At 41.9% G+C, this 27,538-nt stretch overlaps 1 protein-coding gene across 1 annotated transcript in view; it reads left to right on the top strand.

Annotated features, from left to right (window-relative positions):
* The window catches only part of MYO3B (myosin IIIB), a gene marked incomplete at its 5' end in the record, with an annotated part of 536,872 nt that overhangs the window by 255,314 nt on the left and 254,020 nt on the right, over positions 1-27,538 (top strand). The window contains one exon of the mRNA XM_006141497.1: positions 24,835-24,914. Within this exon, the coding sequence (XP_006141559.1) occupies positions 24,835-24,914 (80 nt within the window). The remainder of the gene's footprint in view (positions 1-24,834; positions 24,915-27,538) is intronic.

Below are 27,538 nucleotides of genomic sequence, written 5' to 3'. Positions count from 1 at the left end.
GCATCCAGCAGCTTTTTACTTTTTTTTTTTTTTTTAAGAATTATTTATTTAATTTTATTTATTATTAGTAGTAGTATTTTAATTTGCTCTAGGGCACATGCACTTGCCAGAGAGAGAGACATACACACACACAGAGAAAGTGAGACAGCAAGCCACCAGGTCCAGGACTCAAACCCAGTTGGCCATGTGGGAGTCTATCGTCCTAACCAACATGCCACCTGCTGGCCCCCTACCCAGCTTTTACATCTACAAAGTGAGGGGTATGCATTAAGAAGAGCCTCTAGACTATAAGGAACTGTAAGGTCCAACAGATAAATCCCTACTAATCGCTAGCCCAAATGTCCAGTCTCAATTTGATCTGGTTTGAAAATTCTCTCGATACTCTTACTAAAACCTTATAGAACAGCACTGTCTGGGGTAATGTAAAATATGCTATTAGCCACATTTTAAAAAACAAAAAGGAAATGGGAAATTAATTTCATTAATATATCTTCTTAACTCATATATCAAAAACCTTATCACGTAACATGTAATGAATATAAAAGTATTCAAACATTTCATCTTTTTTGTACTAAATCTTCAAAATTCAGTGCATACTTCACACTATGGCATATCACAATTCAGACTGGCTGATCTCATGGGCTCAGTGGCCGCCATATTGAATAGCGTGCCCAGAGAGAACCACTGCCCTGGCATGGATGTGGCTTGTTAAAATAAAAAGAATATGTAGAAATAAAGGAAATGATGCCAAGGAACCCCTCTTGTTGGTTGTCCCAGAGAAAACAAAATCAGTTGGGATTGGATGAAATGGCTCTGCAGATTTACACCTTTATAAAATAGTACTTCCTTGTGTGCAGACTCGACTTCAGACTCTGCAGTGTGAGGAGTGGCTGTCCTGGATTTGTAGCGTTCCACAGAAAGCTTCCTAACAGTTCCCTGGCTCTCTCTACAGAGATAGAAATGCCCTGTAGCATTGGTACTGAGCAATGTCTTTTAGACCGTTTCATGAAACTTTAGGATCATGGGGTGAAGAGATATGAGAGGAACAAGAAATTTTTCTTATCAAAAAGTGTGGGGAGGGGCCAGCAGGTGGTGTGGTGGTTGAGGTGCTGGATTTCCACGTGGCTGTCTGAAGTTTGAATCCCAGACCTGGTGGCTTGCTTTCTCACTTTCCCCTCTCTGGTCAAAATTGAAGAAGAATGACAATAAATTAAATTTAAAATAAATAATTTTTTTAAAAGAGTGGGAAATATTGATTATGAAAATCTATTAGATATCTTTGGGAAAAGCATCTTTAGGGTCAAGAATCATGTGGGGCCCACGGAAGAAACGTTGATGAGAGCATTTTCTCCCCACACATTTTCCAGGGCAACCATCTCGCATGTATTTCCTAAAGTTGCTCAAGCTTTCTTAGCTCCAGGAGTACTGTTGCTGCTATGTCCTTAAAAAAGAAAAACCAGAATAGGGCCAGCAGATGGTGTTGTGGTTAAGGCGCTGAGTCCCATATAGCCAACTCAGTAGTTCAAATCCTGGACATGGCAGCTTGAAAAACACTCTGGGAACATGTTCATGTGTGCCTAAAATCTCAACGTGGAGGAGAAGGAATCATGGTGTGGCCATGATCCCTGAGAGGGGCAGGATGACTTTTCACTCTCCCTCTCTTTGTCTCTCTCGGGGACATACCTTATGGCAAAAATCTAAAGAAAAAGAAAAAAGAAAAACCAAAATAAACTCCAACACTGAGTTGTGATAATCACTCTAACATTGGGAAGGTTGTCTTTTTTAAAGTTTATTTATTTAATGAGAGCAGAGAGATAGGACCCTTCTACCCTTGCCTACAAGAGTCTGTTCTGTTGGGCCTGTTGAGGGCAAGATGTGCATGTGGTGTCGTAGTGGGTTGAAGAGAGCATCTCTGAAAATTCTCGTTGCCCTTCCTCATACCTTTAGGTTTTGAATTTTGTATTCTCTGAGTACTATTTCTTTTTGTTAAATGTAAGCAGTTCCTATGTTTCTTTCCTTTTTAAAATACTATCCGCAGTTTTCTCTCCCCTCTCAGCTGTGGTGGAGTAAAGAGCTCTCAGGAGACGGGCTGCTTCTTGTCATGCAGTGACCCCTTTCCCCCCAGACTCTCAGCTAGTCAGGGTCTTGGGCACTCACACCTGGCCCATTCCACATGGACTTGGATCTGAACCTGCAGTCGGCCCTGTGGCTTCCAGCACTGCAGAGCAGCGTGCTCCTGCCTGCACACCACAGCCGGGCTGGAAAGTGACTCAGAGTCACAATCTTTCCAATACATTTTAATGGTTCTTTCATAGCTCCTGAATATGACAATGAATATATATTTTATTTCTAAGTGGCAGTTCAATATAAAGCCATTTTGTTTTATTTCCTTAATGATCTTGTCAAGTATAGCAAATACAGCAGCTTTGATTTTTCAAATGGTCAAAAATTTAAGAAAAATAAATTCTGCTTCTCTCTGCCAGGATTTTTCTCCTTCATAGAAAGGAAATATGTTTCCATTTAAGATTAAAGGTCCTTTTCTTTTATTTTTATATTTATTTCAAATTTCAATAGCTTATATTGAAGAAAAAGCCTCAAAGCCATTCACAGTTTATTAATTCATTCCACTATAAAAATCTCTTTTTAATGGGCTTTCAGGTCACCCTCCTCCCCTTACTAAAAGATAACTCCAGGCACTTTAAATCAAATAAATTAGAAACAAAGCCATTATAATTATAATCTTTCTACTTAGAGATAGATCAAAACTTAACACTTTTTCCCCCAGGAATTTGGGTCATGTTAATAGAAACGGTATTTTTCTCTTTAGAACCTAAGATTGGTTTCTAACAGTCTGGCCCATATGTTAGAAGCATATAAAGCTAATTGTTTCACTTCTGTGCCGATGTGTTGTGTGGGAAAAGCTGAAAACCACAGGTATGTACAGGAACAATTGTGAAGTTTACTGGCCTGCCCATGTGAGACATGAGTAAACGAAATCAAGTGTAGCTTAACTGCAGAGTTAGAGACTGGGAGAGAAGACTGCTCAGATGGTATTCAGTTTCAAATTCTGTTGAGCAGTTCCATCCTGTGTGTTTCACAAGGGTACCTCAAGTTATAGAGAAGCCAAATTAACTGTGTTCCAGATGATTAGGGTCGAGTTAGCCACAACAATAATGACCGCTGGGTAATCAATGGGATCACAGTTTGGTTGACCTGGTTTGGTGTATTCATGGCCAAAAATATCGAGACACCATCTGAAATCCAACAGTTTCGTCAAGCATCAATCCCATCAAATACTCAGTAGTCTGCCTTGAAGACAATCAATGTCACGGTTGTGAAATGATCACATTGTAATCAGGCAATTTCAGTGGGTTCTCTCAGTGTGACTGCTCGGTGCCCTGACCTTAAACTCATGCTGGGCACATGTGCATGAGTGCCTAAAATTCCGAGAGGAGAGTGGAGAAGGGATTGCGGTTGCGGTGTGGCCATTGTCCTTTGGGGGGGGGGGAGGAGAGTGATGTCTCACTTTCTGTTTCTCTGTCTCTCTCAGTCTCTCCAGCAAGTGCACACACCCTATAACAAAAATCTCTCTCAATAATAATAATAATAATAATAATAATAATACCTTAAGAATATAAATTAAAAAAAAAAATGAAGCTCAAATCCTCAATTTATTTTCTTTCTCTCGCAGTCATCTAACCCAAGGAAGCTCCAAGCAATAGAAAGTTGAATAGTCTCCAAAACTCTGAGTAACTGGAACCTCCAATTAATAGCATTTTTTGGTAAATCTTAAGGTGTACACTAAAGAATCACAAAAGTAAGCCGTGTGACTTAACTTAGGCTAAATCTCCTGGCCACGCAGGACCTCTAGAGGACCCATGTAGCTCCAGGCACGTCTCCTGTGCCATCAACATCTCACCAACATCTGCACGCCATGCCACGCCAAACTCTGCTCTCTGTAAGTTTAATGGGAATGCTTTATTCTCCAGCTCAGCCAGCATTCAGTCATCCCTCTGAATGGGGAAACTCAGAGTCTAAGGAGGCTGGTAAGTTGGCCAAGCCATCCTAAGAAGTGGCAGAGCTGAGACAAACCCCAGCAGTTTTACCCCAGACTTCAAATTCCTTTTTTCTGTCTTTTTGAGATCTTTGCCATAGGGCATGTGTGCTCTCCAGAGACAGAGAGAATAGGAAAATGAGAAATCACTCCCCAAGGGGGAAGGCTATGCCACAATTCTCTCTCCACCATTCTCCTCTTGGGATTTTGGGCACGCACGCACACGCACCCGGCGTGAGTTTAAGCCACAGGGTCCGGGACTCGAATCACAGTTGACTACATGGGAGTCCAGCGACATAGCCATTATGCCAACTGCTGGTCCCAAATGTTTATTAAATACGTACTATATACTAGGTGTATTGTGCTAAGTGCAAGATACAGGTGGTAAGGAGAAAGCCACTCAGAACCCATCAGTGAGATGCAGGGCACAATTTTATCTCATTTATGGGTGCCCTCAGGTTTGCAGCATTAGATAACATCTTTGACTTTAGCGAGACATTCTCTAGAAATATTTAAACCATAAATCTATCTCATTCAGGTTTATTACTCAGCCACGGTGCTACACTAACACTGCAGAATGGTTCACAGTCAATTACTTATCTCCTTGGGATAATGAACTGGAAGTGTTCTTGGATGACTGGACAATGTCAAGGAGAATCTGTGACATTGAGGTTTTTAGAGCCATGGTAGATACAATCCATCTGTAGGAGACAATGGGAGAAACAAAGTAAAATGTTCAGATACATTGTAGCATCTTTGGGGTTTCTGTTTGTTTGTATCTAATCATGTGTAGGGCACTGTGCAAGTCTTATAGCAAGTGCTGAAGAAATATTTTTTGAATTGATAAATGGGATTAGAAATAGATACTTAGTGTCTAGCTTCAAAGAACTTGTAACATCTATAAAGATTCGAATAATTTCTCAATATAAATACCAAATATAAGGTAGCATATTTGTATTGACTTAAAAGACTCAGATACAAGTGCACTGACTAATTACAGCCTGTAGAATTAGCAGAGTTGTGATGCTAATAGAATTATTTCATCAGATAAAAAAATCTTTGTTGGCCTTAATTCTCAATAGGTTCTATTCTTTACTTTTTTAAAAAAAAAATCAGTAATTAGTTGCATCCCAAGTAGAATAAGACCAATTTAAAATGGTTTTTAAGTTAATAGTTATTCTGGATACTGTATCATGTTTTCATAAAGCCAGGGCCTCACAAGAGCCATGCCTGTACTTACTAAATAGAAGTTACAGTTGGTATTATTGGTGGTTATGGCAGGTGGATTCTACTGAGTGGTTCTAGTCCCAGACCTGGAGACTTGAGAAACAGACCAGGAGCACACTCGTGTGTGCCCAAATTCCCTCCTTGCAGTGCAGCCATCCCCCTGGGAGAAGGGAGGAGTTCTCTCTCTTTCTTTCTCTCTTTCTCTCTCTCTCTTCACGTTTTCTCTCTTTGGCAAGTGCATGCACTCTATATAGCAAATTGAATTTAAAAAGAAATAAAATTACATTAACTTCACTCTTCAATACTATGACACATATTCAGAAGACTTTCTGGGCATAGGAACTTTTTGTATTTTTTTTTTTTTAAGAAAAATGCCCTAAATACACAGACACAAGCACAAACACAAGAAATGTGTCCAGAAAGTCCAGCAGTGCAGCTGCGGTATGAGTAATGCTGGCTAATTAGGCACAATGCAGATTTTGTTTCCTGAGAGGACTGACTTTCTCCAAATACCTGTCCTTATTTTCTGATTCTCAAGTTCATATAGTTTTTCTCAAAGATATACTCTTGAATGTTCACACTTGGTCCTTTCATAAAGGACCTAGTAAGTAATAGAAAGTAGTCTTTCCTTACAGTAAGAAAAAAAAATTGGTAAAAGTGAAAACTAGACTTGGATATCTGCAGATTAGTAACCTTGAATACTTCCAGAGACTCATAGAAAAAAGCTTCTTATACATGATGGTTGCCTTCACATTGACACTCGATTTTTTTAAAAGGCTAGTATACAAACTGAAAGAAGCATACTTTTTGCTAGGCACATAGCTATTTTGAAGATGGTGAAGGTGGGAGCCAACAGGTGGCATGGTGGTTAAGGTGCTGAACTCTTACATGGCTGACTGTGGTTTCAGTCCTGGAGCCAGTGGCTTGAAAATCATGCTGGGTGCATGTGCACATGTGCCCAAAATCCCAAGAAAAGAAGGGACTATGGTGTGGCCATCCCCTGTAGGGGATCATTTCTCATTTTCCCTCTTTTCCTGTGTCTCTCCAGGGAGAGCCCACGTTCCATGGGGAAAACAAAAATTAAAAACAAGACAAAACAAAAAACATTGTAGAGGACCAGCTGGTGGTATGGTGGTTAAGGCTGCTGATCCCACATACGCAAATGAATCATTTGAGTCCCAGAGTTAGTGGCTTGAAAAACACCCTGAGCACATTTGTGTGTACCCAAAACCCTAAAAGGAGGGCGAAGTAGAGGAGAAGGGATTGCAATGTACATCCTCTATGTGGGATGTCTTCCCACTCCTTCTCTCTCTCTCTTTCTCTGTCTCTGGCAAGAGCATGTGCCCTCTGGCAGTTTAAAAATAAGAACAATCTTGCAGAGAGGGAGCCAATGAGTACCTCTGTCCCCTCCCTCATGTGCTAAGGAACAAGAATAATTTTAAAATTAGAGAATTGGAGCTAGCCCGTGGTGTAGTGGTTGAGGTGGCTGTCCCCATATAACCAGTAGCACAATTGAAGTCCCAGACCCAGCAGCTTGAAAAACACACAGGGCGCATGTGCATGTGTGTCCAAAATGCCAAGAGGAGAATGGAGAAGGGACTGCAGCGTGCCATCTCCCCTGGGGGAGCTTTGTCACTTTCCCTCTCTCTCTTTCTATTTCTCTGGCAAGCACACATGTACTATAGCAAAATAAAATAAAATAATGAAAAAAGAACAAAAGAAATTTAGAGAAATAAATAGGCTCATTTTTTAAAAGAATTATTTTTTGTTTAACTTTATTTGTTTATTTAAATTTGACCAGAGAGGGACAGAATAAGAGAGAGAAGGGGAAAGTGAGAAAGCAAGCCACCAGGTCCGGGACTTGAACTGCGGTTGGCCATGTGGGAGTCCAGTGCCCTTACCCACCACACCACCTGCCAGTTCCTAAAGAGGCTCATTTTAGCCATCATAACAAAGTGAAGAGGGAGAGGTCGCAGGAGCAGAGCTGTTGTTGGTTGTTTATGATCATCCATGAAGACAGTTTGGTGGATTAAATAAGCATCTAGGCCTCAATAAGACCATGACCTAAGCCACATCCCCATCATCACTCCTTACCCCTTCTATGGCCTAACTACTGCGAAGAGATAATATATTGTGCAGATTTTAGTTTAACTACTTTATTTTGTAATTTTCTTTTCTTTCTCTCTTTCTTCCTTCCTTCCTTTCTTTCTGTCTTTCTTTCTCTTTCTTTCTTTCTTTCTTCCTTCCTTTCTTTCTTTCTTTCAAGAGATCTTTTGCTGTAGGGCACATGTGCTCACTGGAGAGACAGAAAATGAGAAATCACCCCCTGGGGCCAGGCTACCATCCCTTCTCCTCTATTCCTCTCTCAGGATTTTGGGCATGCATGCACACACACCCAGTGTGAGTTTCAAGCCACTGGGTCCAGGACTTGAACCATGGTCAACCATGTGGGATTCCAGCACCTTAACCACTATGCTACCTGATGGTCTTTATTTTGTAATTGCTCATATCCCTCATCTAAGGGATCTTTTAGGATGTATTTCACAAGCGTAGACAGTGTTTCAGAGCTAGATGGAAGCCCAACCCTACTCCTTTGACTCCAGTTTGTATCCATAGTTACCAACTTCATCATTTGCTTATTAATCAGCATGATGATATCTCTTGCCAGAGAGACAAAGAGAGAAGAAAAGTGAAAAAGCACTCCCCAAGGTGGTAGCCACCCCATAATCCCTTCTTCTCCATTATCTTCTTGGAATATGGGGCACACATGTGCACATTCCCTGTGTGTTTTTCAACTCAGTGGGTCTGGGACTCGAACCATGTTGTTGGCTAGATGGGATCCAGCCACATTAACCACCAAGGAAGCGTTCTACAGTTCCTGTTTACTACACTGACCAGCTCCCTAGTTTACAGCCCAGGTAAAGCTCTTATCATGGCCACAGATCCCGCACTTGATGTGAGGTGGACACGACATCGTCCTTTGCAGTTCCCTCTCAGAGGTTTCACCCTTCTCTGCACCACACTGCCTGACCTTGAGTGAGAGAAAGCTGCACAGCCACCAAACTGCATGCGGGCTCCATGGCAGATGCTGTGGCACACGAGTAGAGACCATCAACCTACTCAGATCCTCATTTGACAAGTAATGCAAGTGGCTCACACATGGAAGTGATCCCTTTAAGTCAAAGACTGGGCTGGGATAAGAATCCAAGTGAGGTCTAGTGTCCTTATCATAGATTGCATGTGTGGAGCGGTGTATCCTGCCCTCAGAGGTCACTGAGAAGTCACAAATGAATAAGTAGATCAATAAGAAAAGCCATACAGGGACCAGCAGTTAGCGTAATGACTATGTCGCTGAACTTCCATGTAGTCAACTGCGGTTCAAGTCCTGGACCAGGTGGCTTAAACTCATGCTGGGTGCATGTGCGTGTGTGCCCAAGATCCTGAGAGGAGAATGGAGGAGAAGGTATTGAGGTGTGGCCATCCCTCCTGGGGGGTGATTTCTCACTTTCTGTCTCTCTGTCTCTCTCTGTCTTTCTGGCAAGTGCACACGCCCTATAGAAAAAACCCCTCCAAAAAAAAAAAAAAAAAAAAGAAAAAAAGAAAAGAAAAGAAAAGCTAAACAGATTTATTTAATGTGTACTTGTGGATCTGAGAAGAATACAAGGTATAGAAAATAAACACCTTGAATTCATTAATCATTTTCTTTTTTGTTTTAATTTTGCCACACAGTGTGTGCACTTACCAAGTGAGAGAGAGAGAAAGTGAGAAAGCATTCCCCAAAGGGGATGGTCTCATCACATCACTTCTCCTCTATTTCTCCCTCCTTTTGGGATTTTGGGCCTGCACACATTTGTGCTAGGTGTGTTTCCCAAGCTGCCAGGTCCAGGACTCAAACCACACAGCTGGGTATGTGTGAATCAGCCCTCTTAACCACTACTCCATGGACTGGCCCTAGGAGTAATTTGTTAATGGACAGCTGTGTTCATTCACTCAGGCAGGATGTTTGCATGGCGTGGAAAGCTTTCTAGAAACAAATATTTACAGAATGATTTGTTGAGGGAAATGTTGGGTCCCTTAGATCATTTAGTGTCTGAGTAAGAGGGGTAGTTTGGAAATAAGGGCATTATGTTTTCGTACTTTGAAATAATACATTAAGGGCCTTCCACAGGTCTTAAGAAGGTAAATAAAATATACTTCTTTGTCTCAAGGAGAGAATAGCCCAGAGAAGCTATTGAGGAATGGGCAAAGACAGGCATAAAACAATCCATTGCAATATAGCATAGAAAGTGTTAAAATAAATCTCTGGATAAAGTGACATGAGCGGACAGACAGTGAGGAACAAGCTGAAGGGTAGGCAAAGAATGAGCTAGATTTTCAAGGCAACAGAGACTAGCATGTCAACCTGGAAGTTCCAGAAATTCCAGCGAGCTTATAAGGCAAACCCTTGGGAAGTTTACCATTTTAAAATTAGCATTAAAAATATTATTATTTTACCCTTGCAAGCATAAAAACAAGTTACCTGCCTCTCCCTAACAATGAAAGCGCTAACTATAGGGGCAATTTAGGAGGAAAGAAACCATGGAAAAGGAATGATTTGCTAAGACATCATAAGTTAGTTGTGGGACCACGGACAAAACTGCTCTGCTCTTCCAGTGGCCTTCCGGTTGAATGCCCATCTCTGTGGCCGACCAGGCGGAGGGTTTGATCAAAGCTGCTAGGGGACTCATGGCAGGTAGTTGGTGCACAGCGCTGAGGTCGGAGTCTTGAGTCAATTCTTATATGGTCACAGAAAAACCACATTTCATGGCATTCGACTAGAATCCTAAATAAAATTCTCAGTCAGTAGAGAATGAGCTGATTACTGCCGATTGCAAAAGAAATCTCAACACGCTAGGTGCATGTGAGTGCGTGCCTAACAAACCCCTCTCCTGAGAGGAGAACGGAGAAGAGATTGTCGTATGGCCCTCCCTCCTAAGAGGTGCTTTCTTACTTTCTTTCTCTCTCTCTTGTGTCTCTGCGTATGTCTCCCTCTGTCTCTATTTGGGGAACACACGTGCCCTATAGCAAAAAAAATTAAAAACTTAAAAAAAGAGAGAAAACCCCTCCCTAGAAGTCCTGCTCAATACACTGTGGGGTGGGCCAGTCCCATGACCTCCCACACTATGCTGTCTTGCAGTTTTAAAGGCTGAGACAGCTACACAGGGCTTCAGAAAACAAGCTGCTGCTCCTGTCCATTGTGTGAGACGATGAAGCGGTGCTTGGAACTATGAATGCTTTTCCGGGTTTCCCTCTTTAGCACGTGTGAGGATTCAAAGTATGCCAATTTACTTTTTGGCATGCTTTTGAAGCAACTATTCAAAGTGTCTGCAGATGCAAAAATTAAGTTGCTAAGCTTTGGGAAAGAAATTCACATCTATTGTTACTATTTTAGGTAATTATGTTGCTTTTACTTCAGGAATGGCCATACCCTATCAGTAGTATATATTTTTTAAAGAATCATTTTATTTAACTTTTAGTTTATCCATTTATTTATTTTAATTTGACCAGAGAGGGACAGCGTGAGAGAGAGAGAGAGAGCAAGTCTCCTGGTCTGGGACTTGAACTGTGGTCAGCCATCTGGGAGTCCAGCGCCCCCTACCACCATGCCACTGGCTGGCCCCATCAGTAGTTTGTTTTTTAAAGTTTAATGAATTTGGGCCAGCCAGTGGCATGGTGTGCATGCATGACTAAACCCCGAAAGGAGAGAGAAATGGAGAAGGGATTGCAGCGTGACCGTCCACATGGTGTGGGAGGTGTTTTCTCTGGTTTCCTCTCACCCCCATACTCCCACCCTGTGAGCTCACACACACTTTGACAAATGGAAAAAAAAAAAAAAAAAAGACTTTTGCCAATGGGGGAAAAAAAAAAGCAGAAAACAGGGCAGCTCCACTGTTGACTATGTTAGGAAGGAGAGGCCTTTTTACTTCCTTGAAACAGTTTGGGGTGCAGTATCGGTTGTTTGCTGGGCTGACATCCTGTTTGTCTGTTTTTGTTTATTTTTCAGTTTTGCTGTAATGCGCATGTGCTCTCTGGAGAGAGACAGAGAGGGAGAAATAGAGAGAAGAGGAAAGTGAGAAATCCCAGTGGGGTCAACCACGCTGCAGTCCCTTCTCCACTTTCCTGAGGATTTTGGGCACACATGCATACAAGCCTGGTATGAATTTCAAGCTGCAGGTCTGGGATTCCAATAGCAGGGCTGGCCCTGTGAAGGCCTGTCACCTTTACCCTTTGTGCCACCTACTGCTCCCCTGTTTATGAATTTGAAATATCAGGAGGGAGGAAGGAGTTACAGTTTTTTCCCTAGCTCTACAATTTGAGATCTCAGGGTCACAAAAATTTAAAGCTGTATTTCATATTTTAAATATAAAAGAAAAAAGTTAGTGAAAACATTGGTTTGGCTTCCTTCCAGCAGATAGTCTTGAGGAGGTGATTATGCAGAAATTCTGTACAATGCCAGACCACTGCCAAGTAAGTCCATACAGAAATGGACTTGGACTTTTGGACTTTGATTCTTCCCTTATACACGATAAAAAACAAAGCTGTGTTTTCAGAAAGAGAGTGAATTTGTTATCTGTGGTATCTGTCTTCAGCTAAACAGAAGGAGGGATAGGCTGGGTGCATATTTATTCTTGTTTCCTTTTTTCCACACGACTACAACCCCTTCTAAGTACATAAATTATATATAAATGATCTATGTTCTTTTTTTTTTCTTTAAGAGGTTTTTGCTCTAGGGTGTATGTGCTCACCAGAAAGACACGCCGCAATCCCTTCTCGCTCTTTCTTCTTCCTTTCTTCTCTCCGGATCTTGGGCACCCACGCACACATGCCCAGCATGAGTTTAAGCCACTGGGTCCGGGACTCGAACCATGGTCAACTGCATGGGAGTCCAGCAACATAGCCATTATGCTAACTGCTGGTACATCTATGTTCTTTTCATGAGAGATTAGGCCATGTCCAAGTAGGCTGGGAACTCTTCCACCTGCTCCACCCATTCGTTGGTATTAACCCTTAAAGCCATAGATAAATGTCAAGAGAGAAAATGAAAGCTGCAGAACAAAATTCTAGTGTCACACTTTCTCTTCTGGGCCTTCTACTGCTGTGTCATGGTTTATGACTACCTTAAATTACCTCTGTATCAAATCTAAAACTTGTCCGTGCCATAAATTCAGAATAGACAGGTATGTAAAGATGAACTAAGTTTTTTTTTAAACTATTTTAAACATAGAAAATACTGTAGTATGTTTTAAAACAATGACTAAATTTAACTTCTTGACTTTTTGAAAGAATTATTTTTTATTTAATTTAATCTTATTTACTCATCCATTCTAATTTGACCAGAGAGAGACAGAGAAAGAGAGGGGGAGAGAGAGAGAGAGAGAAAGCAAGTCGCCGGGTCCAAGACTTGAACCATGGTCGGCCATGTGGGAGACCAGCTCCCTTAACCGCCACTCCACCTGCTGGCCCCAACTTCTTGATTTTTTTGGCTACGGTGTTATTTTTTAAATTATTTTATTTAATTTTATTTATTCATTCATTTATTTTAATTTGACCAGAGAGAGAGAGGGACAGTGAGAAAGCAAGCTGCCAGGTCCGGTACTCGAACTACAGTCAGCCCTGTGGGAGTGTCCAGTGCCTCAACCACCATGCCACCTGCTGGTCCCAGAGCTAAGTGTTATAAATTGCAATTAGGTTGTTTCGGTTCTGGCATATATCATACTAACATGTCTGTCCCAAGCTAGCTTACCAAACACTGCTGACACGGCTGGTTGATATGACAATATGAAGTTTATTGCTTACCTCCCACAATAAGGTAGACCACCGTGTCTTAAAGATTTGGCAGTGTTTGGAGAAGAGAAACCATGGCCAGAATTTGCAAAGAGATCAAGTTTGACTTAAGGTATGGCTTTCTTTTTCTGTTTTTTAGAGGTTTCTGCCTTAGGGCTCATGCACTCTCCAGGAGAGAAATAGAAAAATCACACCCCAACGGAGGCGACCATGGAGCATCCCTTTTCCTCCATTCTCCTCCCAGGTGTGCCCAGGATCTTGGGCACACACGTACATGTGTCTGATGTGAGTTTCAAGCTGCTGGGTCCTGGACTCAAACCGCGCTTGGCCATGTGGGAGTCCAGCAATGTAACCACTGTGCCATCTTCTGGCCCCTTAGATGTGTCTTTGAGAGTGAGGACCCTTGATTAAGATTGCTTAAGGAGGGACCAGCAGTTAGTGTAGTGGCTACGTCGCTGGACTCCCATGTAGTGGACTGCTGTTTGAGTCCTGGACCCGGTGGCTTAAACTCAAGTTGGGCATGTGTGCGTGCATGCCCAAGATCCAAAGAGGAGAATGGAGGAGAAGGGATTGTGGGTAACCATCCCCCCTGGGAGGTGATTTCTTGCTTTCTGTCTCTCTGATTCTTTCTGGTGAGCACATGGGCCCTATAACAAAAACCTCTCCAAAAAAAAGTTTGCATAAGGATGCCATCATAAGAGTTCAGGATTGGCTTGGAAGAAACAGCAAAGAGAGGATTTAGAAAGGAGGGGCTTTGGCACCAGCAGGTGGCACAATGGTTACATCGCTGGACTCCCACGTAGTCCACTGCGGTTTCAGTCCCAGACTCGGTGACTTAAACTTACACCTGGCGCATGTGCATGTGTGCCCAAGATCCTGAGAGGAGAAGAGGAGAAGGGATAACAGCATGGCATTCCCCCAGGGGATGATTTCTTGCTTTCTGTCTCTCTGTTGCTCTGTGTCTCTCTGGCGAGCCCACACGCTATGTAACAAAAACCTCTCTTTAAAAAAAAAAGGAGTTAAAAAAAAAAAAAAAGGAGGGGCTTCATAACATCATAGAGAATAAACTTTCAATCGAAACTTGCCATTTAAGAGTCAATAGGTCTTGGAACCAGCAGTTAGCGTAATGGCTATGTCGCTGGACTCCCACGTAGTTAACTGCAGTTCGAGTCCCGGACCCGGTGGTTTAAACTCACGCCAGGCACATGTGCGTGCATGCCCAAGATCCCGAGAGGAGAATGGAGCAGAAGGGATTGCGGCATGGCCATCCCCCCTGGGGGGTGATTTCTCGCTTTCTGTCTCTCTGTCTCTCTCTGTCTGGCGAGTGCACGCGCCCTATAGCAAAAACCCCTCCAAAAAAAAAGAAAAAAAAAAGAGTTGATAGGTCTTTCCTATAATTAACTTTCTTGAATTGTACTTCCAACCAAGGAAACTTTCAGTAAATTACCAACTTGCCCATACTGGAAAAAAAAAAGCTTACAAAAATTGTATTCTATTATCTAACTTAGACCACAGTTCATAGTCATTCACATTCATAATTGTTTCGACATTTAACATTAAGAAGTAAGACAAATAGAATTTCCCTGTTAATAATGTTAAAAAATCTGGAGTTACATATTGGACTATGTTCAGCTGAGAAAGAGTTTGTTAATCAGAAAATTATGAATAACAGAAAAAGTAAAGGGCTCACTCTGAGTACTGTGTAAAAAATAGGTGGGAATGGGGACCAGCAGGTGACTTGGTGGTTAAGGCGCTGGACACTCCCACAAGGCCGACCATGGTTCAAGTCCTGGACCTGGAGGCTTGCATTCTCACTCCCCCCCATCTCTCTCTCTCTCTGGTCAAATTAAAATAAATCAATGAATAAGTAAAACTAAATAAATCTTTTTTAAAAAGTAGGTGGGGAAGGGCCAGGGAACAGAGAGCCCTTGGGAGGCAGTTGCCCAGCACAGGTGAGAGGCTTGCACTAAGGTATTGGCAGGTAGGGGATGAGATGGCAGGTACGGAATGAGATTTGGGGAATATTTTGAAGGTGGAATGGTAAGATCGAGCTGATAGATCTCAGGTTGTGTGTGAAATTGAAGGTTCAAGTGGGATTTCCAGAGTGATTGCAGGAGAAAAAAAAGAAAAGAAAAGAAAAAAGAGTTGTTAGGTCTTTCAAAAAGTTCCTATAATCCAATCTTTTCTATGAGAGGTTTTCGCCTTAGGGCGTATGTGCTCACTGGTGGGGTGTGGGTGGGGGAGACAGAGATACTGAGAGGGAAAGCAAGAAATCATCCCCCAGGAGAATGGGGTGGGGGTGGGTCACGCTGCAGTCTCTTCTCCTGCATTCTCCACCCAAGAGATCTCTGGTGGGCACTCATGCACATGCACCTGGAGCGAGTTTCAAGCCACCGGTCAGGGTCTCAGACTGCAGTGGGCTATGTGGGAGTCAAGTGACGTAACTGCTGTGCCGTCTGCTGGCCCCGATCAAACCATTTGCCTGGACAGCAGACTCCTGGAAAAAGACAGTAATGCTAATGAGGACAGGACTGGCACGAAGTCATTGTACTGTAGACAGTAGGGTGTGGTTTTGGTTCTCAGTACCCGAGCAGACCGAGAGGTTCCCAGCTTCAGTTCTCAGGTCTAGTCAGATAACCTTGGAACGGATGAGCTGACGCACTTGACTTTCGATTCACAGCTCTTTATATTTGTAGCAATGTCACACAAACCGCTTTTTAAAAAAGAATTATTTTATGTAACTATATTTGTTTATTTTAACTTGACCAGAGACGGAGGGAAGAGAGAGAGAGAAAGTGAGAAAGCAGGTTGCCAGGTCTGGGATTTGAACCCTGGTTATCCTTGTGGGAGTCCAGAGCCCTTAACCACCATGCCACCTGCCTGCTCCCACACAAACCGCTTTTTACATTTAGGCATTGCTTTGTGATTATGTAGTAGCTTATTAGCCTGTTCGGTGAGTTTGGAAGGAAAATTAAAAAGGGAAAATTTGCCAAAAGCGTGCGCACCAATCTGTAGTAAAACCCTGCAACAATTCCTGGAAACCGAGAGGGGGCAGCAGAGGGAGACCGAATTCTATGCTTGAGTATTAAAAACAACAGTACCTCGTTTTAAGCCATTCTTCAGAGGTGACTGAAGACGAGATCAAGAGTTCTGGGTACTTTTCAAGGGATAAAAATCCTCTGAAGCAGGCAGGAGATTTTCATCTTTTAAAGATTCCAGCTCCTGCTCTTTCCGTTTAAGTTGGAAGCGGAGAAATTGTGCGGGATCCTTGCAAGCTCCATTTCAGATTTACTCTCAACCAGTTCCCGCACAGGATATTCATTAGTTCCCTCGGACTTCTGTTTTCTCTCCCCTAACACATGACCCCGGTAGTCACGGCCTGGGAGAACGCAGGAGGGTGCTCTGGGGCAGTGAGGGATGCTTAGCCGGAAGAGGCTGGGGGGTGGGGGCGGTGAAGCGCTGAGGATGCTTAACATTTGAAAGAAGTGTGAACACTGTATTTACATTTAAATTAAAATGGAAACTTCTTATAGGTTATGTTTCTGAAAGGTGTGTGTGGCGCATCTGCTGAGGTCTATTGTTTATTCATGCTGTAAATCCTTTGAAATGTGTTAAAATGCTTCCCACTCATTACAAAGCTCCTGCCTCCCCTGGATTACGACTTTGATGTCACCAATCCTGCTTCAAAGGGTTCTTTCTGGGCTATTAATCACAGTTTAGCCTCTGAAGATATCGCCAGAGAAAACATTTGGACATCTTTGTGCTAGACTTGCTAAAACTTTGAAATCTTGAGCGTCCTGCATAGGCACAAATTGAGGTTGCCAGGTCTGGGATTTGAACCCTGGTTATCCTTGTGGGAGTCCAGAGCCCTTAACCACCATGCCACCTGCCTGCTCCCACACAAACCGCTTTTTACATTTAGGCATTGCTTTGTGATTATGTAGTAGCTTATTAGCCTGTTCGGTGAGTTTGGAAGGAAAATTAAAAAGGGAAAATTTGCCAAAAGCGTGCGCACCAATCTGTAGTAAAACCCTGCAACAATTCCTGGAAACCGAGAGGGGGCAGCAGAGGGAGACCGAATTCTATGCTTGAGTATTAAAAACAACAGTACCTCGTTTTAAGCCATTCTTCAGAGGTGACTGAAGACGAGATCAAGAGTTCTGGGTACTTTTCAAGGGATAAAAATCCTCTGAAGCAGGCAGGAGATTTTCATCTTTTAAAGATTCCAGCTCCTGCTCTTTCCGTTTAAGTTGGAAGCGGAGAAATTGTGCGGGATCCTTGCAAGCTCCATTTCAGATTTACTCTCAACCAGTTCCCGCACAGGATATTCATTAGTTCCCTCGGACTTCTGTTTTCTCTCCCCTAACACATGACCCCGGTAGTCACGGCCTGGGAGAACGCAGGAGGGTGCTCTGGGGCAGTGAGGGATGCTTAGCCGGAAGAGGCTGGGGGGTGGGGGCGGTGAAGCGCTGAGGATGCTTAACATTTGAAAGAAGTGTGAACACTGTATTTACATTTAAATTAAAATGGAAACTTCTTATAGGTTATGTTTCTGAAAGGTGTGTGTGGCGCATCTGCTGAGGTCTATTGTTTATTCATGCTGTAAATCCTTTGAAATGTGTTAAAATGCTTCCCACTCATTACAAAGCTCCTGCCTCCCCTGGATTACGACTTTGATGTCACCAATCCTGCTTCAAAGGGTTCTTTCTGGGCTATTAATCACAGTTTAGCCTCTGAAGATATCGCCAGAGAAAACATTTGGACATCTTTGTGCTAGACTTGCTAAAACTTTGAAATCTTGAGCGTCCTGCATAGGCACAAATTGCAGCATTTCCTTCCATTGACAAATTTTTATTTTGCGAGAAAGTCAAATGACAGTACGTGTAAAAATGCGAACAAATCTCTTCACACATTGGGTTTGGGCGGTAGGGGAACAGAGAGGTGGTAACGGGTGGGTGGGCAGTGAGGAGGCCCTCAGACCTTTGAAAGGTAAAATTTGGTAGAAAGCTGCTTGCTCATTTTTTTCTCACCTTTCCCTAGGTTTTTTTTTTTTTTTTTCGTTTTTTTGACTAACCAGTGCTCATAGGAAATTGGTGAGAGTCCCTGGTGTTCTCTTAGTTTCTATTCTCTGCTTTGAGACCCTGGGAACCACGTGCAGCAAAAAATAAAATACTAGCTAACCTGAAGTGAGTATTTACCTTGTACCTGACCAGTGCTGACAGTACTTTCTGGGAATCTGGATTCCTCCTGACAACTCTGAGAAGTAGGCAGCACCGTTTTCATAACATAGACTAGGAGACTGAGGCTTTGAGGAAAGAATGAACTCGCTAAATGTCCTGCCCTTGGCAAACACGAAGTCCTGCAGCGCTCCATTGGCCGCCAGTACGCAGAGGCTACTGCCTCCTGTTTCTCCCCACTGGCCCACAGGTGGTGTCGGGTCCTCCCTCTGTGCTGAGGGATTGCTGGATTGGGCGGTTCTCTAGCCCAGAGTATGGCACCCTGGCACACTGAATTTATCTTATTTATTTCATATCTTATTTTAAGCCAAAGAGCATGTACCTGCACCAGAGAGAGAGAGAGAACCCCTCAATGGGGCCTGGTGACACCACATTCTTTTGTCCTCCATGTCCCCATCCCGACAGGTTCCGGGGAAACAGGATCCTTGCATGTGCCTGGCATATTTTTCAAGCCACACAGCCAGGATTCAAAGCACAGTCGGCCATGTGAGATCTGGCTCCCTCCTCACAGCACCTACCCGCTGTGCTTGGGGTCCGGCCCTGGCATGTTGAATATTTTAAGCTGAAGAAATCAGAGAAAAGGACAGAAGCAGAAATGTCACTCTGACCTCCTCCCTCTCCCATGAAGCAGTCCCTAAACCTAGAAGGATTGTCTTACCTTCTTTTGAAGCAGGTCATTAATTCCCTCATTACCTTCTTTTGAAGCAGATCGTTAATACCCTCATGTGCAAGGTGCCCTCCCTCTACCCAGAGGAAAGAAGATCCTTTCCTCTAAAAACACAGGGACAGAGAAGAATGAAACTAACGGGTTTCGCTGAGTCCTCCTACTAGACCCTACTCCCAACTCATTACCATTAGACCATGTGCTTTGTCCAATCTCCTCTCCATTTCGTTTTCTTATGACGTCTGCAAGACACATGCAATTTACATGAAATAAGTTTGTATGCTTTGCCCTTGTTGCTTTGTCTTTTGTTATGGGGTATCATCCAGACCTGAGATGGCTAAGGGAAAAGAGCGCTTTCCTCTAGAGTATCCTTACTGTCGCCTCTGCTTAACACCTGTGTCTCAAACTCTCATGAAGGCATTTTGTTCTTAGAAAAACTCCCTTTAGCGTATTTTTTCTCCCATCGTTATCGCTTCAAAAACTAGCAGTGCCTTAAATGGAGACTTAATACTTTTATTTCAGTAAAGAAAAGTTACATGAGAAGTTATTCAACTTAAGTACCCTCTTAACAAATGTTTAAGTGTACAACACAGAACTGTTAACTACACGTGCAGTGTGTACATCAGATCTCCAGAATTTTCACACCTGGAGTGACTGAAAGTTTATGCCCACTGAGCAGCAACTTGCCACTTCCTCCTGCTCCCAGCCTCCGCACCCCAACTACCATTCTTCTCTCTGCTTCTATGACTTTGACCACTTTAGATACCGCCTGTAAGTAGATCGAACATTATTTGTCTTTTTGTAACTGGTTTTTTCAGTTAACACAATGCCTTCCAGGTTTTTCTGTGTTGTAGCATTTGACAGGATTTCTTCCTTTTCAAAGGCTGAGTAATATTTAATTATGTATGTATATATCAGATTATTTTCATCTAGTCATTTGTTGATGGACTTGTAGTTTGTTTCCACCTCTTGGTTATTGTGAATAAATGGGCAGTGGACATGGGATTGCAAGTGTCGCTTTGAGATCCTATTTCTGATGTTTTTGGATAAACACCTGAAGAGGGGTTGCTGGGTCACATGGCGGGTCCATTTTTAACTCGTTGAGGAATCCTCAGATTATGTTTTCCATAGTTACCGGCCCATTTTGTATTCCTGCTAACAATGTACAAGGGTTCCACTTTCTCGACATCGTCCTCAACATTTGCTTTTTCTGTTTTCTAATTTTATTTCTTCTTATTATTATTTTAGCTTTAGTTTTTTTTCTATAGGATGCATATGCTCACTAGAGAGAGAAATAGAAAGAGAGAGAGAGAGCACCCCCCAGTGAGAGTGGCTACACTGCAATCTCTTCTCTATTCTTTTTTGGGGATTTTGGGCATACGCACAATTGTACACTCACTTGGCGTGCTTTCCAAGTTACTGGGTCTGGTACTCGAACTGTGCAGTCGGCCACACGGGATCCAGCCACCTTAACCACCACACCACTGGCTGGCCCCACCTGTTTTTCTATTTTTGTTTTTTATGGTGACCATCCTAGCAGGTGTGAATTGAGATACCATTGTGGTTTTGATTCTCATCTTTTGCAATGATTTGTGAAACTGAGTATCTTTTTATTTTCCTGTTAGCCATTTGCGTGCCTTTGTAGGGACAGAAAGTTGTAACGCCTTTCCTCATCCATCATAAGAGTCATGGAAGACACCTATGTAACAAATGCCAGGTTAAGAAAAGTTTAACAGATTTATTCAATCATAGTTTTATTGAAGACTTCAGAATGAATGACCCAAACACACTGGCTGAACTATCCATTTTTATGCTTAGATTTGATAAAGCATGGTTGGCCATGTAGAAATATGATTAGGTGAAAGAAGTAGGAACTAACACTGATGGGGAACCCGGCAAGGCCTGTTTGTAAAGACTTTTCTTGACCACTTTGTGCAGTGTTTTTTCTTCCTGGTGTGGGACAGGACCCTTTTTGGAATAACGGTCTTTATTTATGACTACAATTGAACAAGGTAGGTCTGAGAATTTCTTTACGGCTAACTCCTACATAAAAAGGTGGTGGAAGTTAGTGATATTTTAAGGTTTCACGGCTGACTTTGGAACAAAGGAGTTCTGTTTGCTTTCACTTGTTTGGGGAAGGAAGGATTCCAGTTTCTGTGGCTTGCCTTGAGGGAGAATGAGGACTGAGAGATGAGAGGGCAGGAGAAGGTCAGAGAGAAACTGCATCTGAGGTTGCTTTTGAGGTCTTCACTTTGCGGTATCATGGAGTTCTTTTTTTTTAACTGTATTTATTTATTTATTTATTTATTTATTTAAATTTGACCAGAGAGGAACAGAGAGAGAGAGACAGAAAGTGAGAAATCAAGCTGCCAGGTCTGGGACTTGAACCATGGTCAGCCATGTGGGAGTCCAGCGCTCTTAACCACCACGCCACCTGCCAGCCCCTGCGGTATCATTATCTGAGCCCCAACACTTTTGGAGATAGATCTTTTCAAGTCTTTTGCCATTTTAAAGAATGAGTTACATTTTTTGTGTGTGCTATTGAGTTGTTGGAGGGCTTTATATATTTGAGATATTAAACCATTATCAAATGTAGATTTGCAGGGAACCAGCAGTTAGCGTAATGGCTATGTCGCTGGACTCCCACGTAGTCGACCGCGGTTCGCATCCTGGACCCAATGGCTTAGAACTCACACCGGGCGTGTGTGCGTGCCCAAGATCCCAAGAGGAGAATGGAGGAGAAGGGATTGCGGCATGAGCATCCCCTCGGGGGGTGATTTCTCACTTTTTGTCTCTCTGTCTGGCGAGCGCACGCGCCCTATAGCAAAAACCTGGGGGAGCGCCCCGCCCCGATAGAAAAAACCTCCCAAAAAAAAAAAAAAAAAACAGTAGGTTTGCAGAAATCTTTTTTTCCCCCCATAAATTGTCTCTTTCTGTATTGATTATTTCCTTTGCTGTGCAGAAACTTTGTTTCATGTCGTCTCATTTGTCTATTTTTGCTTTTGTTGCCTGTGCTTTTGGTGTCATGTCCACAAAATCATTGCAAAGACCAAAGTTAAGAAGCTTTCTCCTGGGGCCAGCAGGTGGCATGGTGGTTAAGGTGCTGGATCTCACATAGCTGATTTAGTTTGAGTCCAAGATCTCAAGGCTAGAAAATCACACTGAGTGCATGCGTGTACATGACCAAAATCCAGAGAGGAGAATAGAGAGAAATGGAGGACAAGCATTCTGGCATGGCCATCCCCCAGGGGAGGTAGGGGTAATTTCTCACTTTCCCTCTCTCTGTCAGTCTCTGGAGAGCTAACATGCCCTATAACAAGGAGAGAGAGAGAAGGAGAGAGAGAGAAAGAGGCAGCTTTTCTCACATGTTTTCTTAACAGTTTTATAGTTTTAGGACTTTGTTTAAGTCTTTAATCCATGTTGAGCTGATTTTTGTGTATGATGTAAGATAAGGACTTAATTTTATTTATTTATTTTTTGCATGTGGATATCTAGTTTTCCTAATACCATTTGTTGAAGGGATAATTTTTTCTTGATTGTATAGTCTTGGCACCCTTGTCAAAGATCATTTGACCATATATATATAGGTTTATTTCTTTTTTTTTTTCTTCTTTTTTTGGAGAGGTTTTTTTTTTCACTATAGGGCGCGTGCGTTCGCCAGACAGACAGAGAGAGAGACAGAGACAGAAAGCAAGAAATCACCCCCCAGGGGGGATGGTCACGCTGCAATCCCTTCTCCTCCATTCTCCTCTCGGGATTTTGGGCATGCATGCACACGCGCCCAGCGTGAGTTTTAAGCCACCAGGTCCGGGATGCTAACCACAGTTGACTACGTGAGAGTCCAGCGACATAGCCATTATGCTAACTGCTGGTTCCCTATATAGGTTTATTTGTGGGCATTGTGTTCTGTTTCATTGGTCAATGTGTCTGTCTTTAGTACCATACTATTTCGATTACTGAAGTTTTGTAATATGTTTTAAAGTCAGGAAATATGAGGCCACCAGCTTGTTCTTTCTCACAGTTATTTTTATCTATTCTGGATTTTTGGGGTTCTATATTTATTTTGGGATTTTTTTTCCCTATTTCTACAAAAAGCGCCATTAGGGTTTTGATAGGAATTGTACTGAATTTGTAGATCACATTAAATAGTATGGATTCCTCCCCCCACCCCAGGGCATGTGTGGTTGCTGGAGAGAGACAGAGAAAGAGACAGTGAGAGGGAAAGTTAAAGTTACTCTGTAACTTCTTCTCCATTCTCCTCCTGGGATTTTGAGGATGCGTGCACACATGCCTGGAGTGACTTTCAAGCCACCAGTTCCAGGATTTGAACTGTGGTCCGCCACAAAGGAATCCAGCACCTTAACTACTATATACCACTTGTTGGCCTGGTGGTGTGGACACTTTAACAAGAGTAAGGTTTACAATCTATGAGCAGTGATATCCTTACATTTATTTGAGCATTCTTTCTTTCAACAATGTCTTGCTGAAAGAAAGGATTTTCTTTCTTTCTTTTTTTTTTTTTTTTTTTTTTTTTTTTATATAACCCCCCCCTTTTTGAATTTAAAGCCACTGGGTCAGGGACTCAAACTGTGGTCGGCCATGTGAGAAACCAACACCTTAACCACCATCCCATCTGCTGGTTCCCCCTTACAGTTTTTAACATGCATGTCATTCACCTCCTTGGTTAAATCTATTTTCATTTTTTAAAAAGAATTATTTTATTTAACTTTATTTATTTTATTTATTTATTTTAATTTGACTAGAGAGGGACAGGGGTGGGGGAAGTGAGAAAGCAAGCTGCCAGGTCCAGGACTTGAACTGTGGTCAGCCACGTGGGAGTCCAGTGCTCTTAAACACCACACCACCTGCTGGCCCCAAATTTATTTCCATTTTAAAAAAAAAATTCTTTTCGATGGTTTGTAAATCAGATTTTTTTTTAAAAAAAAATAGGGAGAATAGTGTATTGTTAGTGTATAGAAATACAACTGATTTAAAATTTTTTTAATGTATTCATTTATTTATCCAATGAAAATAGATAGAGTGACAGGCATCTCTGACAGGGTCTCACACCATGATCCACCCCCAAGTCCCAGCTGACTTGGATCACAGATACACACATGGGTACCCTGCATATTCAGGGAGGTCCCAGGAAACAAACCCAGGCCCATGTTCATGTAAGTTCAGCTACATCACTGCTGTGCCACTCCCAGCTCCTACAACTGATTTTTTTTATATTGATTTGCTATTCTGCAACTTTGCTGAATTCATTTAGTTTAATTTTTTTAATGTGAAATTTTTAGGGCTTTTTACACGTAAGATCATTTCATATGTGACATTTTTTCTTCTTTATTTGATGCCTTCTATTTCGTGTTCTTGCCTAATTGTTCTAGCTAGGACTTTGAGTATGAGGTTGAATAGAAATACTGAGTGCATGCATCCTTGCCTTGCTCCTGATCTTAGAGGAAGAGATTTCAGTTTGTCACTGTTGGGTATGATGTTAGCTGTGGGTCTTTCAGATACGGTCTTTATTATGTTAAGGTGAATTCCTTCTATTCCTAATTTGTCAAACGTTTTTTCTTTTCTTTTCTTTTTTTTTTTTGGTTATTTTCTTTTTGTTTATGAAGTATAAATTCAGTTTATTTATAAGTTGCTTATAAGTTGTAATTATGACATCATTTATATTATCAAAGTTTCCAAATTCAAAAATTTCCCCAAATTTTCTAATTCAGAGCAGATAATTTTGAAAATCTAGGAAAATATAAGGAAGCAAAAATTGCTCACCATCCCATTCCTTCACTTTTCCTTCACTTTAAATCTTTTTCTCTTAGGTAATTTGGCCCAGACAAGAGCCAGGATAACTGCATCTTCAAGATCTTTACCGCCACATTTCAGTGCTGGGAGGGCCAAGGTAAGCAGCAGATTTGAGCCAAAACTGACATGAGCTTGGGTGGTACTCCTCGCCTGTGGAGAACCCTAGGGAAGGCAGCATTAATTCTATTCATTTAGCAGACCTAAGGCACTTAGGAAATCCGAGACCTCAGGCCAGCCTGTGGCATGGCGGTTAAGGCGGCTGGATCCTACATGGCCTACTGCATGGTTCAAGTCCGGGACCCTGCGGCGCATGTGCTCGCATGCCCAAAATGCCCAAAATGTCCAAAAGAAAAAATGGAGGAGAAAGGATTATGAAGTGACCCTCCCACATGGGGGTGCTTTCTCCCTCTCCCTCTCTCTCTCCAGCAAGCACATGTGCCTTCCAGTAAAGTTTAAACATAGTAATAGTGATAAAAATAAAAATCAGAGGTCAAGAAATTGAAAACAGTATGTGGCTGGCAAGTGTCATGGTGTTTAAAGGCACCGGACTCCCACATGGCCGACCACAGTTCAAGTCTCAGACCTGGCGGCTTGCTTTCTCACTTCCTCTCTCTCCTCTGTCTCTCTCTGATCAAACTGGAAAATAATGATGATAATAATAATAAATCAAGTTAAATAAAATAATTCTTTTAAAAAAATAAATTTAAAACAGTATCATGGAATTTTTATAACCCTGATACTCAGAAAGACCACGTAGGCTATAGTATAATGACTATATCCAATCAAGCCCATCTAGGAAGAGACGAAGCAGTTTCCCTTGAGGCTGTTTGCCAATCTATTATACGAAAGAGGATAGCAGAGACCAAGAAGAATCAGCAGAGAGGAACAACTGAACTGTTTCTCATTGCTCTGCTTTGCTGTCTGAAAAATGAGTGGTATGCTTGTCTCTGAAAAGGGGATATTGATTTAGAGGGCTTGATAAATATCCAGCCATTAAATATGTTTTTAACTGTTTAGCCCTCCCAGCTAATGTTTAGCTAGGGTCTCAAAGACTGCTTGGTTAATGCTCATTATATATACCAACGCCAAAAAACATGATCTTGAAGGTAATGGAGTAATAAATAGGTCACGCTGCTGAATTTTTTCTCCTTTTTGTTTACAATGAGTACTAACTCAATAAATGAAGAGTAAGCACTTTGGTCCACCTGGGTGGTGCAGGTGGCAGAGTGCCACTATGTAATACTGGAGCCACATGGAGGGCCCCAGGTTCAGATTCTGGGTGACAGAAACATTCTGGGGATGCCTGTAGGGGCACTTAGGTTCTGCTTGGCTGGAAGGCTCAGGAGTGTTGAGGGGCGGGGAAGTCAGGGAGTCGTGGCATGGTGAGACTCTGTCAAGAGGACCTCCCCTTCTCCCGCTCTCTCTCTTTCAGCATATTAGTTCTCTTCATCCTACCTATTGCCTGGATAGTCTAGTAAAGAGATTTAAAGGCATTTAGGAAATCAAAGATAAAAAGAAATTATTTCTCTCTTGAAATAAATGGATAGATAATAAGATAAAAATTTTTTTTTTTTTTTAGATTTTTTTGCTGTAGGGTGTGTGAAGCCACTGGGTCAGGGACTCAAACTGTGGTCGGCCATGTGAGAAACCAACACCTTAACCACCATCCCATCTGCTGGTTCCCCCTTACAGTTTTTAACATGCATGTCATTCACCTCCTTGGTTAAATCTATTTTCATTTTTTAAAAAGAATTATTTTATTTAACTTTATTTATTTTATTTATTTATTTTAATTTGACTAGAGAGGGACAGGGGTGGGGGAAGTGAGAAAGCAAGCTGCCAGGTCCAGGACTTGAACTGTGGTCAGCCACGTGGGAGTCCAGTGCTCTTAAACACCACACCACCTGCTGGCCCCAAATTTATTTCCATTTTAAAAAAAAAATTCTTTTCGATGGTTTGTAAATCAGATTTTTTTTTAAAAAAAAATAGGGAGAATAGTGTATTGTTAGTGTATAGAAATACAACTGATTTAAAATTTTTTTAATGTATTCATTTATTTATCCAATGAAAATAGATAGAGTGACAGGCATCTCTGACAGGGTCTCACACCATGATCCACCCCCAAGTCCCAGCTGACTTGGATCACAGATACACACATGGGTACCCTGCATATTCAGGGAGGTCCCAGGAAACAAACCCAGGCCCATGTTCATGTAAGTTCAGCTACATCACTGCTGTGCCACTCCCAGCTCCTACAACTGATTTTTTTTATATTGATTTGCTATTCTGCAACTTTGCTGAATTCATTTAGTTTAATTTTTTTAATGTGAAATTTTTAGGGCTTTTTACACGTAAGATCATTTCATATGTGACATTTTTTCTTCTTTATTTGATGCCTTCTATTTCGTGTTCTTGCCTAATTGTTCTAGCTAGGACTTTGAGTATGAGGTTGAATAGAAATACTGAGTGCATGCATCCTTGCCTTGCTCCTGATCTTAGAGGAAGAGATTTCAGTTTGTCACTGTTGGGTATGATGTTAGCTGTGGGTCTTTCAGATACGGTCTTTATTATGTTAAGGTGAATTCCTTCTATTCCTAATTTGTCAAACGTTTTTTCTTTTCTTTTCTTTTTTTTTTTTGGTTATTTTCTTTTTGTTTATGAAGTATAAATTCAGTTTATTTATAAGTTGCTTATAAGTTGTAATTATGACATCATTTATAT

The sequence above is a fragment of the Tupaia chinensis genome, unplaced genomic scaffold (genome assembly GCF_000334495.1).
Source record: "Tupaia chinensis unplaced genomic scaffold, TupChi_1.0 Scaffold000056_1, whole genome shotgun sequence".
In the NCBI taxonomy this organism is placed as follows: Eukaryota; Metazoa; Chordata; class Mammalia; order Scandentia; family Tupaiidae; genus Tupaia; species Tupaia belangeri.
This window is presented reverse-complemented; position numbering and strand designations above follow the sequence as displayed.